The following is a 15,324-nucleotide window of genomic DNA, read 5'->3' on the forward strand; positions in this document are numbered from 1 at the left end:
GGGCTTGTTGTTCCCAGCGTGGTGCGAGAAGTTTGGCGGGGCGGTGCCTTCGCCGCCTCCGCACCGCCCGCTCGCCTTCCCTCCCTTGTCACCGCCCGCCCTCTCTGGGCTCTGGGCACGGGGAGCTGTCCACAGAGGGAGGTGCTGAAAGCGAGGAGGAAGCTGAAGGACGCGGACATCTTCGCTCCCCCTATTTTCCTCCCTGCCTTTTGCAGCCATTTTGCACCAGCGGAGTTGAGGGAGGGGGTGGGCTGCAGGGAATGGAGGGGAGAGGGTAAAGAGTTGCAGAGAGCGAGAGGCAGCCGTGGGAGATCCCGACTGGTGTGTCTGCTGAGACTGCAGCAGCTGTAATCAGCATTATGGTGAAAAGGAAAAGCTCAGAGGGCCAGGAGCAGGAGAGTGGCCGTGGCATCCCTCTGCCCATCCAGACGTTCCTATGGAGGCAAACCAGGTAAGAGCAGAAAGCCCTGGGCACTTGGGATGCAGCTGCAACAGGGGAGTAGAAGTGCGGAGGGGGGTGCGGGCCAGCTGCTGCCCAGTGGCAGGCAGGATGCAGTTATTACTGCAGCTGCAACATGAAGACATGAAAAAAACTGCGCTCAGTATAGAGCAATTTGTGTGTATCGGGTATGTGAGGAGGCCTCAAGGCAGTTTAACCGAGTGGCAGTCCAAGTCAGCTTCTTGATTTGATTTTAAAGCATCCATGTCTATGTTTCTCGATGCACCTTTCCCTTCCTCCCTGTCCATGCTCCCCATCCCGTCCATCCCGCCCCCTATCCCCCATCTTTTAAGAGAACTCACAGAGCTCTTGTGCCAGAAGCAGCATCCGTCAGTGCTGCACCAGACCTGCAGCTTTGCTTCTATCTGCATTTGCAGCCATCCTGGAAGTGTAATCTATGCTTTGAGAGGTCAACATGCAAACAGATATGTCAAAGTCTAATTTCACAGGATTGGAGAGTGAGGATTTGGAGATGTGTGAGGGACTAGCTGAATGTATGGCTGAGGCTTTATGTTCCTTGTGAATCCTGTCAGTCTCCTGTCCTAATAGAATTTTAAACTGAAAACATTGTGGGGGAGGTTGGAGGATTTGAAGGTTGTGGCTCTAATTTAAGGCCTCAGTCACAAAATCCCCTTATGCCACAGTCAGTGTCCTTCAAAATAAAATTTAAAAAGCCCAAAACAAACAAACAAAAATGCCTGCAATCAGGTGACCTGATTATTTTTTTAATATTTACTCTGATCTCATTCTGGAGGAGAATGATAGCAGAGGGTAGGCGTTCTCTACATACAACATACAGGCCTGTACTTCACCATAAGCCTTCCACATCAGCAGCTGTGCAGAAAAATATTTAATACAGAGCTGGCACGTGGATCTCTAGCTTAAAATAGAGGCAAGGCACAATTCAGTAATACTCAACAAATTTAAAACAGAATATGTTGAAAATCTTTCACTGAGGTAAAATGACTGAAAATTGTCTGATGGAAGATTTTATCCCTAAGAACTTGTGGGCTGAATTAAATGCCTGTTGACATATCAGGGTGGGCACTTTGTCTTCTGGAAAAGATAACAGCATTTATCAGATGTCATCAACAGGTATCTGAACATAGTTTTGGCTTATGTCTTCCTTTACATTAAGTTTCTCAGCCTTTTGACAACCTTCTGACATGAGAAAAATCCTAAAAATAGCTAAGAAAATTACACTTTGATGTACTGGGTCTCTAATGCTGCTTCTTCTTTCTTTCAGTGCATTTTTAAGACCTAAACTGGGGAAACAATATGAAGCTTCCTGTGTGGTATGTACATGTGTCTCTTTTTCAATTCATCGGTAACTAACTTTTCATGCAAATCAATCTGACCAGAGTGGCTGATCAGCAAGCTTCTCAGCTTATACCAGAAATGGATTTAGTTCATTCAACTTCATTTTGTACTTTTATCACATGAAGGATTTTAAATTTTTCCCATCTAGAAAATTTGCATATCATGTGTATCTTTAGACACAACAAGAAAGAATTTATTTGGATATTAGTAATAAGTAATTAATTAGTAACACTGTACTAATTAAATAAATAATGACATAGACAAACTGAGCTATGACAGTCTGGGTCTAACCTTGCAGTTCATCCTGTGTGGATGTACTTTTGCATGAGATTGATGTCATTTCAGTTTGCGATTGCTGAAGGTTTTTCAAGCTTAAAATATGAAAAATCTAAGCAATACTAACAGGCTTTGAACAATACTTTTACCATTGTGCAAGATGGGAAACACTTCTACTGGAAATGAGAGAGAGCATATCTTATCAGCATGATTAAGGAGAGGCTATTATGCAGATACAAATAACTCTTTTTCCTAAAGGTACTTCAAATAAAGCCTCAAATTACTGCCAAAAAGGAGGAAAAAGGGAAGACATGAAGCAAGTTCAAATAAGATGGGTGTCTAGAGAATTTCAGAATTTCTTGAATGGTTGCTGGTCTTTGGATTACTTAAAATACAGTAGTCAGTTGCAGCCAAACTTGACAGAGTGGAAAAATTTGGTCTGGACATGTATCTTAATAGTTTAAAGTTCTTAGGTCACTCTGCAGCAATTTTCTGACTTCCTTCTCACAAGACATTAAGCTGGAGAAGGTTTATCTGTTGCTGAGTCATTTTCTTCCAAGAAATCCATAAATTTTTCACGGTTTTTGCTAGATACCAAATAGAGATAGAGGAGTGCTGGCTTAGTGTGTACTTAGGTGAGTAAAATGTATTTCAATTCTAGCCCATGCAGCAAAAAGAATCATCACTGGTTAATGCCCACTGACAATTCCTGGTTGTTGAGATGCTGGAAAATGGAGCTTATTGCCTTATATCCTTTACCAGGAGCCTCGGCAGTGTGCAGGAGCAATGTCTTGGAGCACCTCTAATCTGAGGATGTGGCTTCATCTGTGGGCTCCTACCTGTTACTGTTGCATAGAGGGACAGAGCTTCCTTCTCTGTGCCTTCTCTATGATGTACCTATCTGTCTATGACTTCCTTTGCTTCCTGCTGTACTGTTGGCATCAGGTCCCCAAGGCTAATTCTAGGGCATCTTTCTTCTGTGAGCACATACCAGAATTTACTAAGTGTAAAAAACAAGCAATGCCCAAAAAACCCCTAAACTGTGAGACAACATAAATCACATGCTTCAGCCAAGAGAAGAGGAGCTCTGAAAAAAGGCATTTCATAAAGATCCAATAAATTTCCAATAGATTTGGATGAAGAACTTGAATATTCTCCAGTTCTTAACATAATCATTAAATTATGGTAGAAAATTTTCAAAGGTGGAATGTAGTTCTGAGAAATTTGTGGGATACAGCCTGAACTGGCAACATCTGTTGCCTTCTGTTTCATCCGTTTCCTCTACCTGCTGGTGCACAGGAATGTCTGCCCACATTAACACATTCTGTATTATCCATTGGGACAGCAGAGTGCTGAGTACATGGATGAGACAAGGTTTCTGGAACTTGACAGGTACTTGTCTTCTGAAACCTCCTGCTGTCTAACACCCCTATATTATTTAGTGTGCCTAAAAATGCTATGCACCTGTTACATGATGTGTCCTTCTATAATTCTCTAGCCAGAATTGTTGTAGGCATGTCTGTAGTCTGTCAACCATCTGGCAATGCGTATGACACAACATTGTGCAGTATTCTATTATTATTCTTGGCTCTAAACTTGCTGCAGTAGAATTTCCTGCATGTTGGGCATTGAGGAAGCAGATGTTGGAGGCTGAGATTCAGTGAGTACAGCACCTGGTCTTTAAGAGTATATTGTATTGCTTCTTAGAGCTTTGCTTTATACCATAATACTTGAGGAAAAAACTGGCCCTTTCATTGCATTTTTGTCTTTACCTGAACCATCACACTTAGACACTTATTTCAATTGGTCTATGAATAGTAGCCTTTAAGCTGAAGATAAATACCGTCCCCCCCATACATTGTCTTACAACATCTAAATATGTTTGCGCCTCAATATGGATTTGATGTTCTTCCTCCTCCCCATTCTGAAGTTGTTCTGCCCTGACACGAAGCCATTCCCAATGTGCATGAGTCAAAGCTGTAAATGACCTCACAGGAATGCCATGTGAGTGCTGTACAAAGCTAATGTGTTTTTGGGGTGATGGTAAGTAACTCAAAGATATGTTTAAATTCTTCTACTCTGGATTGCATTGGCCATGGAAGAACACAAAAGTTTTCTGAAGGATCCTGCAAATTCAAAGTTTCCCTCTTTTCTGTTTGTTTGTTTGTTTGTTTGTTTGTGTCTTGGGGTGACTATGATGCTGTATCCCCTATCAACCTGCTCTATGCCAGACATGAATACTGTGCCTTTCTGTGTCTTTAAGCTGGGTCCAAGAGAAGGGAGAAAAAAAAAAAGAGAGTCAAGCAGTCTTGTGTTCAAGGACACACACTCCCCTGCATTCCTGCTGCTACAGAGCAGAGCAAAGCACCTTCCTACTTTTAGCCAGCTTTCGGCTCTGTTTCCCTGGAGAGAGGCGGAGAGTTAAACTTCTTTGCTTTTTAGCTAGCCTGCTAGCTGAAGCAAGAAAGTTGGGGTTTTTTTCCCTGGGACTTTGGCTTTTTCTTCTTCTCTTCTGGACTGTTCAGCAACACCAGAACATCACCAGGAGGCTGTACGCTGCGGCCCGGGGGGGCCCATGCCGAACCCCAGCTCCAGGGAGAGAGCAGAGCCACACCTACCAAGGACTCTGAATTCACCAGGTTTTCTCCACAGTGAGAGGTTTTATTATTTAACATCATTCTTTTTTCCATGCCTGCATGCACTTTACTTGTTAAATAAACAGCTTTTTTTTTTTTTTTCCTCCAAGGAATTTCTTTGCAAACCTGGTGGGGGAGGGGCTGCTGAAAACTGCCTTCTGACAGAGGGACATTCATTTCAGACAGCTTCCTCCAAATTTGTCTCAAACCGAGACAATTTGTTTGGGGTTTTTTTGTTAGCTTGCTTTTTTGCTTGTTTTTGAAAATGTAATTACATGTTTTGCTATTATGAATAATTAAAGTATAGATACGGAACAAAGTTCAGAAAAAGGCCATATTTATTTTATCCAGCCAATGGACATGGTTGCAGAAAACTGAATTTCTGTAAGTAAAATGTTTGGCATCTGTGTTTCATTACTTGTGAATGTTTATACTATTGCTTTGTTTAGTAAAAAATGGAGTCTTAACCATCCCTTGTGCTGTGAACTCCTAGGTTCCTAGATCTTTCTAGGAATTCTTCCTTGCTCAGTGGACCTGCCCCAGACTGACAGTACCTTCTGTCTGTACTTTCAGCTCTTTCCAGTCAGTCTGAAGTGACTTCAGCAGTGGTCTCAGCTTTCCTCCATGATGGAGACTGAGCTTTGTAATGACAGGGCAGTAAGGTCCCCACCAAGGACTCAAGTGCAGTTCAAGAAGCACTAACCATTTCTCTGTGTTTCTGCCATGGTCCTTCTGTACATGCACTGGGTTAAGCACTGGGCCCTGCTCTTTAATTATTTTTTTCTTCATGTGCAAATCTGTTGGGATACTCCCTGGCACTCCTGAGAGGATGTAACAGGAGGTGCTGAGCTTCCCAAGATAACCTCTGGGAACCCCTGGCAACCTCTGGGCACCCTCAGTCAACTGCTGCCTGACCTCTTCCTGCCTTAGGCAAATCACTGCAGGTACAGCTTCCCTGGGCTTAGAGCAGGGGAAGTTCATGCAACTCAAGCAAAGCTGTTTAGGAAACCATGACAAAGCCCAGCAATAATGCTGCTGGAATGGGAACAGATAGCCTGAAGATGCCTAGACAAGAAGTACAGGACAGAGCAGACAGTGGCACACAGGCTGATCCTGGTCACAAGGTATTTGGCAGTGCCTTTGGTTCTTGGTAGAGATGAAGGTAAAAGGAGAACAGCAGCAGTGAGAAGGCAGCCAGACAAGGCTGGCTACCACTCCCTGGGAAAACAGCTGTCACCACTAGGCTAAAAGGAAAAATGCTAGTGTAAGTGGTCCTGAGGGAGCTGAACACATACACAGCACTGCTGAAAGGGACTGTTTCTCCAGCCAAGGCACTGACTTTCCTCACTATCCCTTTGGCAGATGTTCTTCATCTGCCTTTGGTGTGAGGGATGTTGCAGGCATGAACAAGCCTGCTATAAGTAGGTAGCTGTTTTCTTAGCCCAGCTGCAGCCCTGAGCCCTGAGGCTGTGGCTCTAGACATACCCATAGCCTGACAGTATGACAGCCTGTCTTCTGACTCACAGGGAGCTTGTTCAGACATTCTCATTCAGCCTTCTTATTTAAGCATGGAACTCCTCTCAGCTGTAGCAGCAGTTGCTTATTTCACGCAGGGTGAAAATGAGGTCTTCTGCCCCAATGTCTATATATTCCCTATAGCAGGTCCTGAAAGAGTCGAGCCATAGCAGACCGAAAAGGAAGCTCTCCAGGAGCAACACAGGACCTTGCATCTTGAATATCTGGTATAGACAGAAGCTGAACCTTTATGGAGAACTCCAGGCAAATTCCACAGGAACGCTTGTCCAAAGAACTGCGTGTTCCTGTTGGTTTGCCTGTGACAGTTATCAGTGTGGGGCTTAGTGCCAATTAGTTGGTGTGCTGACACTACATCCACAATAGCAGTTTTGTACCAGGCAGTGCCTGTAGCAGGCATGGACACTCAATGGTTTCCATAGAGCAGCTTTTGTGTTTGCATTTTTCTGGCAACATACAGTACTTCTGTCTCAGATCCTTGTGATCACATAAGCTATTCCAGAAGCTAATCTTTCATTGTGGTACAGAAATATTTAGCTGTCTGCTCAGACCAGGAAAGAACAGAAGAATCTGGTGGCTAACCACAAGGGAAATCTTCACGAGGGCTCAGAAGCCCAAAATGTTATGATAAATACAAGCCAAATCTAAAGATAAAATGGCAAACTCCTTAGCTGCCTCTTGAGTTTCTGAAGCATGCAGACTGTGGGTTGGAGCTTGCAGAAGGCAATTGCTGGGGAACTTTCTACGTGATGCCATTGAAGTACCCAGAAATGAGACCTTGAATGGAAAGCCAGGGAACAGCAATGTGTCTTCTGTCACACTTCAGAATAATGATGGTGCTCACAGTGATTTTTTTTCTCCCCTTGCCCTGCAAACTGAATAGCTTTGTCAACTCTACTGAAGTGTGAGGTTATGGTTTGGCTTTTGTACTGGAGGTGAGATCATTCAATTCAATAAGCCTCGGTCAGCACTGGTGCTTGGCAGCCTTTTGGTGAGCTAATTCAGCTCACTAACCTGGTAGGAACCACTTACCTCTATGCTGGCCTTCCTTTTGGCTTTGTAGAGTCTTAGCTTGGCTGAGTGAAGGATTCAGTGAGCCCCAAAGCTGATGGATGAATGGAAATAGGAGTGTGTGGGCTGGAGCATCGAGTAAGGAGAGGTCCCTGTCCCATTTTGATAAAAATAAATAAAACCTCATGTTTTTCAGTGGCCCTTTCAAACTTTGTGGTATTTGTAACCATGCACCCCTTGTTCTGCTTCTGGGGATACTTTGCTGCATTTACTCTCCCCCTTTTGTTGTGTAGTAATCCCTTGGCTGGGATACTGATTCTAAATACCTGTTGTCTTTATACTAATGCGCTCTCAGAGTGCTACTGTGAATCCTGACTTGAACAGAATAGTCAGGCCTTACTATGGGTGCTTTGCTCCCTGGCCTGTCCAGGCTTTCTAAGCATCAGCTCTCCCTTCATTTTGCTCCCATTACTGAACTGATAGGATTGAAAGGAGGAGACTGTTTTCCTTTCAGACACTGTGGCCCCCAGCAGATTGTTGTAAGAGTGACTTGAAGCATCCTTTCCCTGGTAGGCAGGTTATCCACTCCTGCTGCTAAGAAACACAGATTGCTGAAAACGTGATCCATTGCACATGATTTTTGACTAATCCTCAGGCAGACAATGTTTTTTTCACATATTACAGCAAATGCCCTCCAATTTCAGCCATTGGTCCATAAGGAAAGTGTATTACATTTTCTGACTGCAACCTGGGGTTTCTAGTGTGGCCTTCTGCGCACTGATATTTGTTGGTAGCTCTGATGGTTATTGTCAGTATTTCAGGGTTCATTTTGTTGGCATAGTCTTAGTCCTGTATAATGGATAGATGCATGTTTCTGTGCCTCCATGCTGGCCAGAGCAGAACTGGATGCCATAAAAGTACAGTGGTGCAGCACAATGCTTGTATCAGGACACCTGGCCTCTTGGTAGAGAAGCTCATGTCTGCCCATACCAGCAAACAGGGCCACAAACCAAGAGAAAAAGTGTGTCCAGCTGCTGGGACAGGCAGGAGAGTGCCTGTTACCACAAGTTAGCAGGCCATGCTTGGGAGTGGTTGCTCATTCAGGAGAGCATGTTTTGACATGCTCATTTTGCTCTTCTTTGTAACTAAGTCTATTCTTATGACCACCCCTCAATTTTCCTCAAAAGGAAAAAATTGGTATGACTAGTGTTGCAGGATAAGCTTTATGAATGTGGAATGAGGGTCTTTGAAACATCTTTTGGCCAACAGTTACTTGTTTGCCCAGAGTTTGATAAAATCGGTGAAACAGCTTGTGAGCAAATAGGTAGCCATGAGGCTAAGCTGGTTTCTGGCAAGGATATCCATTGTCATTATCTTTGCTATAGGTACTTCAGTGAAAGAATATTATTACTAAGCCCTCCAGCTCTGTGGGGTCCTGTGCCGGAGTGCAATGTGCAATGATCTCTAAACAGCGTCTCCACAGCTAAGCCACTAAATCTGCTAGATACACTCACACATGCGTGCACGCACAAACGCAGATAGCTTCAGTATAAAGTTGACGGCAAAGAGATAGGAAGGTTCTTTGCATGGCATTCCACAGGAGCAGTTTATGGCGTCTACACTGTGAAGGTTTCCAGAGGCAAAGACGAGAACAATGGAGAACTCAGGGTTTTATCCGGGGGAGGGGAAAAGGCGGGATTAGGGAACAGGGACCTATGGGGAAGCTCTGGGGGAGCAGCGAGGGGGCAGAGGCTAACAGCCAACCAGGGAATCCAAACTGGGATAGATTACCATAACAGAACAATGCATCCTGGGAGAAGCCTTTCATGTCACCGTAACCTCAAGAGGTTCTTGTGGTACTAGGGAATTGTCTTACTGAGAACTCTCTGTCCCTTGTAACATAGGCTCACTGGCCACCCCTGAATATAACTGCACTTGTAACCTATGATGAGATCTTTGATCAGAGCAACAATTTATTTAAACGGTGGGAGCAACTAGCAATAAGGAGCTTTCTTAGGGATTTTAGAGGCAGATAGCCTTATTTTGTGATGCTTGATGTGGAAATAATGAACTTGCTGCAGCCATCAGCTCTGTAAGTGTTCACAAAACTATTACATCATAGCTCGACAAAAAATTTTGTACACTGATAATTTTTTGTGACAGGGTGGGAAAACATTTCCTAAGGCCCATATGCCTTTAGAGGGTTGCCCTTTATGTTCCACTAAACTGAAAGAGCACGTGTGTTTAAGAATATCTAGCACTCAGCTCCACAAATACAGGCTTTCCTGGTTCCTGTGACTTCTGACAGGATTACTGGCATGCTCAGCACAACTGTAAGTCAGGATTACTGGCTTTACCCAGCACAGCTGCAAGTCTGGCTTGATGTCAGCACTTACTAATATACAGATGACACTGGCTTCAATTCTCTTCTATTGCAGAAAATATATTGCGTGGTCCATTCATTTCTTAGTCAAGTATGTCCATATGTCTACTGAGCTTTAGTTATGGTCTGTATTTTTCAGGAAAAATATTATAAGATGTGCTGTAGTTGTACAATTAGAGATTAGAGGTTTTTAAAACAGAATGTTCATGTAGTGGAAGGAATGTGCAGAAGTAGACACAATGTCTTTTTTTCTTTGTTCTTACTTTCAGTCTTTTGAAAGAGTTTTGGTAGAAAACAAGCTGCATGGCCTTTCTCCAGCTCTCTCTGAAGCCATCCAGAGCATTTCTCGCTGGGAACTTGTCCAAGCTGCGCTCCCTCATGTGCTGCACTGCACTGCAACATTGCTTTCCAACCGGAATAAGCTAGGTTAGTGCTCATGTGAGGTTGTTTTCCATTACTGAAGTTACCAGTTAAAATATGATAGATTGCTGCTCAGGGTGCAAACATAATTCTAAATCCTTAGAATTCTAGGTAGTTTCTTCTGGGGATTGTCTTTCTTGACAATTGTCTTTCTCATTTATAGAATGGTAATCTGTGAAAGCTTCCCTGGTAAAGTTAGTGGTCTAATGAGCTAAAGAGTCAGAGTAGTTCATGACATTTTCCTAGCTATTTACCACCAGTAATAGAACTTGCTTTAGCATCCAGCAGACATGGGTTCCTTGAAGGAATACATATTTCTTTGAAGGCATGCTGCAGTGATCAGTTGCAGCAGGAACTTTTAATATCTTCAGTTTTGGGGGTTTTTTTGTCCTATTTTTCTTTTTATTTAGACCAATGTATATGACTCACAGCAGATAGTCAATCAGACAGTAGAGAGGCAAATCCAAATCCAACTTAATTTACTTACTTTTGTGCTGATTTCAGCAGTGATTTCAGCAGGAATGCCAGTAGGGAACATTAACAAGGTACAGCTTGGGCACCTTGCAGTGCTCACTGGCATTTTGTCTAATTCAACAAAGTCAAACAGACCAGACTGTCGAGTTAGTTTCTTTTGGGACTACTCTATGTCCATGCTGCTGTCCATGCCCTGTGGCTGACATTGCAGAGACTGAACTCCAAATGCTGTGAAGTAAGTGGAGGCTTCTGATTTAGGAGGTTTCAAACATAATGAGACAGAATGCTGGTGCTTTTAGTTGTAGAATTTTAATTTTCAAATGCTTATCTGGGAGTTGGATGTCCAGCCTCCAGTGCAACTCTAAAACAATCTCAACAGTATCATTAACTGAAACCCTATGAGATACTGTGATGCATTTTTCCACACAGGGCATCAGGATAAGCTTGGAGTAGCTGAAACAAAGCTTCTTCATACCCTTCACTGGATGCTGCTGGAGGCTCCTCAAGACTGCAGCAATGACCGATTTGGAGGAGAGAGAGGCTCTAGTTGGGGAGGGAGCAGTAGTGCCTTTATCCACCAGGCTATAAACCAAGGATCACCAGGACATCCCTGGCCCAGCGTCATGACTGATGAGGAGGAGAATAACAGAAGGAAGGTCTTCCAGAATTCCATGGCCACAGTAGAGCTATTTGTGTTCCTCTTTGCTCCCCTCGTCCACAGGATTAAAGTAAGTGGTACATTGATGGGGTTCTTGTGTGGAGACAGCTCTAAGCAGGAAAGGAATTATTCTGCCTTTGTGATTGTTAATTAATTCAGCCTAAAGTGTACACTGGGGTTCTACTGGCAATGTTTTATCAAGCTGGCAGAATACTGCTGCCATTGGGAAGAAATCCTTCCAGTGACATGAACAATCACCACAGCATTAGGCAGGCACAATGACAAAAAAATACAAAGTGATCCACTTTTAGCCTTTGGGAATGCCAAAGATATGTGGCCCCTGTGAAGTCTCTGGGATACCGAAAACTGCAGAAAGGATAGTGGGCTTTAACTTGCTCCAGTGATTCTCAACCATTGTTCAGAAATGCCTTGCTAGATTTTCAGGAATTCCACCTTGGGGCTGCCACTGGGATTTGTTGTTGTCATTGCTAATCATCTTGATGCTAATTACCAGGACAGAGTTTTAAGCATGGCAGTGGCAGAGGCAATGGAACATACCTTTGCTCTGAAGTATGAAGCAGGCTGCAGGCCTCCTGTTTACTGGGGTTCCTCTGTTAACTTTATGCTGAGTGCATCAGCTTTGCAGAGTGATGTGATGAAAAGACTTTTTCTGCATGGTGACTCCTGCCTCTAGGAGGCTGCCATTTAGCCTTTATGTTTCCAGCTAGGCCTCAGAAAAGAGCAAGTCCTTGAAAAAAGGGCTATAAAGTCATGAAGTGATGGGGCTGTTATCTGTTCTAATCCTGCCTTCTAAGCTGCAACAGTTGAAGAAGGTAAGAAGGAACAGGAGATACAGGATAGTCTTTTGATTAAGGCACGTGAAAGCAAGACTGGAGAACTAGATTCTTTCTTTACTTCTGCTACTGAGTTACTGTACAGTAGTGTTAAATTTATTTAGCCCAAATTTTGCATACTTGTTTGCTAGTTCTCTGTAGGCTACTGGGACGGGACAGGAGGAAATACTGAATTCTTCCAAGCACTATACAAAAATTGCAGGCTGCCGTTTGAATAAATGAAATGAAACTGAACGTAGATCTTTGCTATTACAGATTGGAGTTCCAATTTTTTATAAAAATCTTTCTGGCGTGCTGTTTACAAGATGAGGTTAATAACAGTATCTCAAGTTTACCTTAAAAATTCCTGAGATCTCTGGAATACTGTGGTGATGAACATTGAAGAGCCCATTAAAATATGCACATTTTTGTCATCAAAACGAAGTGCAGGAAAGAAGTTAAATGAGGCATGTAACTAGTTCACTAAGTGAGCTTTGTCCTCTCTGTGTCACTTGTAAATCTCAGGGGATGGATACTACCTGATCAAGTAACCAAAGTAATGCATGGGATTAAGGAAGATGACACATGTTTGCATAGACAGACCTAAATTATTGAATTCCTAACTTCTGGGAGGATTTGTGTCTTGAGCAACGTGTTTTTAAATCAGGCTTTGGGGGATGCATGTAATTCTGTAACTGCATAGCTTCAGGTGGAAGTGTTGGCATGTCAGCACAAGCTAGGAGTGCAAAGTGAAAATGCAGTGTTACTGCTACCAGGTCTTAAAGCCTTGCAAGCCACTATTAGTAAAAACAGTAAATAAAACCAAGCTTAGTTTAAGCCAAACTTGTGAGCTGATTATGATGAGAAAGCACTAACAGAGGGTAGGGAAGAGAAGGGCTGGAGAGCTACAAGAAGTCCGTTCCTGCCATTCCTTTAGCTCTGTCTGCATCATCCATTCCACTTGCCAAGGCATCTGGGGTATGTCAGTAGGAGACTGTTGTGCACCTATAATTATGCCACCAAAACTGCTTTTACCATGTTTGTTTGCCAGATGGAGATAGCTGGGGCTATAGTGACATCTGTGTCTCCTAATGTAGATCTGACCTTAGGTCAAGTAAGTGCATAGCTGCACCTTGATCCTGCTAAGATTTACTTGTGTACTAATTTATATGATTTTAGCTGCTTGCATATGTAAAATAGTGATAGCACAAGTGTAAATAGTAGCAGTGTCTCTATGTATTGACAGAGTTCAGGTATTAACAATGCTAATGAGAACAGTAGTATATACCACTACTTCATAGAAATCTGTTACGTTTCCTCGATTTCTAAGTAATGCTTTAATATTTAGTATTCTTATTCTTTGGGGAAGAAGGTCAAGTCTTAGAGTGTAAATCCTAAAGTTGAGCTTAAATGCTAAACATAAAGTGGTTGTGTATAATTAAGAGGGATACTTTGTGACAGGAATGGCCTTTTCTATTACTGCTTAATGTCCTGGGAAAAACAGGGTTCATTAACTAGAAGAGAAATTTCATTTGGAAAAAAAATTGTATATTTTTGTACTGAAATTTCCCCATGATTTTTTACTAGCCATAGTTGACATGTATTGAGCCTGCTGAGTATTGTCAGTAGCTCTTGAGTTAGCATATACTGATTGGAGAACCGCACATGGTATCACTTATTTCTGTGTATCGGAGAAATGACAGTCTTCATAGACTGGAAACAACTGGAAAAACATGTTTTTCTTTTTAGGAGTCTGACCTGACATTTCGGTTGGCTAGTGGCCTTGTTATTTGGCAGCCAATGTGGGAACACAGGCAGCCTGAAGTTTCTGCCTTCAATGCTCTTGTAAAACCCATCAGGAACATCGTTACAGGTCTGTGACTTTGCTATGGTAATGTAGCTCCTTGAGATATGGGAAACCTTTCCCTTTGTTTGCCTGATGCTGCCCTTACATTCTCTAGCCATTGTATATGAAGGAGTATGTTGATCCTTCAGGAACTAGTCAAACCTTAGAGTAGTTTAAGGTTGTTTCCCCTCAGAGTCAACTGACATTTGCATAATAATTAAATAGGAGATGGGAGAACCATCACAAATAGGAAATTAATAACTTTTCAGTAGTTACAATTTCTGTCAGCCTCATATAATTTCCGCTAGTCTTATCTTCCTTAGTTGCTTAGAAGGGCAAAGACAGTATCTCTCTGTAGCCTGACATGAGCAAGGAAATCTTTCCCAAACTGGCACTGGACAAAGATGAACAGTGAAGAGCACACAGGTGGTTCTTCTACTGTTTAAAATTTGATTTCCAGCATGTTACGAAAGTAGAAAAGGTAGTTTCAAGAGAGTCCAATGAAGGCCTAGGTTGTAAATTCACTTTTGCATACTGGATAGAGTTGCTCTTCCTTTGTGCTTCAGCCATAGTGAGACTGGAGTTGTGTGCTTGGGCTTCCAAAGCTTTGGCTTCCAAGGCTTTTTGTCTGGCCTAGTCCTAAAGAAACTTTTTTACTGTTATGTTTTAGACAACAGTTTTTCATAATTCCTGCAAGGTGGTGAATTGAAAGTGAGCGGGGTAAACTGCTGTAGCATTGCTTCCAGTTCTCAAAAGCATGGAGCTATAATTTTAACCACAGTGAAAATGTAATTCACAAAATTAGATTTTTCTGATAATGGGTCATTTTAGATGTCATATTTTGTTCTGAAGACTTTGTAGACCTATTGGGACAGTCCAGAATTAAAAAGATTCAAGTCTTCCAAATGATTTAAAACAGTCTTTGACATCATGCTCTTTGTCCCTCTGCTTCAACTTCTAGAACTAAAATATAGTATTTCAGCCCTGGCACTAACAAAGGGAATTAGTCCTAAGTTTTCTTTGACTACTGGAATTTTTTCTATAGGTCTGTGTGTGGTCAGAAAATCCCTAAAAATAACTTCAGAAGTAAAGTCTGAAAGGAAAATGCTCCATTATGTTTTGAAAGTTTTTTCAGCAGGACCGAGATACTAATTGGGATGAGGTCTTTTATGTCTAGGAAGACGCTGCTATCTTAGCATTGTCTCAAACTGGGAAAAAAGAAAGTGAAATTTACTTAAATTTTCCTCCAAACAACAAATTTTAAAAATCTAATGAAGAAGTTTTGCAATATTTGTTTTGGAGTCAGTGTGATTTAAAGTCGTATCTGCACAACTTTCAACAGGATTTCAAGACTTGTCATCCTAGTCTGTGTGATGCCCTTGTATTACAGATCAGACTTTCTGGGTGACGTCCATGTATTTCCTGTGCTGAAGGC

The 15,324-nt window shown here is 42.4% G+C and overlaps 1 protein-coding gene across 3 annotated transcripts in view; it reads left to right on the forward strand.

Moving 5' to 3' along the window:
- Positions 1–359: 359 nt before the first annotated feature.
- Positions 360–15,324, forward strand: part of LOC138113511 (protein unc-80 homolog) — a 142,297-nt gene continuing 127,332 nt past the window's right edge. For all 3 annotated transcript variants that reach the window (XM_069021868.1, XM_069021867.1, XM_069021869.1), the window contains exons 1-5: positions 360–451; positions 1,746–1,794; positions 9,928–10,084; positions 10,982–11,280; positions 13,793–13,916. In XM_069021868.1, the coding sequence (XP_068877969.1) occupies positions 360–451; positions 1,746–1,794; positions 9,928–10,084; positions 10,982–11,280; positions 13,793–13,916 (721 nt within the window). The remainder of the gene's footprint in view (positions 452–1,745; positions 1,795–9,927; positions 10,085–10,981; positions 11,281–13,792; positions 13,917–15,324) is intronic.

Source organism: Aphelocoma coerulescens, chromosome 7 (genome assembly GCF_041296385.1).
Source record: "Aphelocoma coerulescens isolate FSJ_1873_10779 chromosome 7, UR_Acoe_1.0, whole genome shotgun sequence".
In the NCBI taxonomy this organism is placed as follows: Eukaryota; Metazoa; Chordata; class Aves; order Passeriformes; family Corvidae; genus Aphelocoma; species Aphelocoma coerulescens.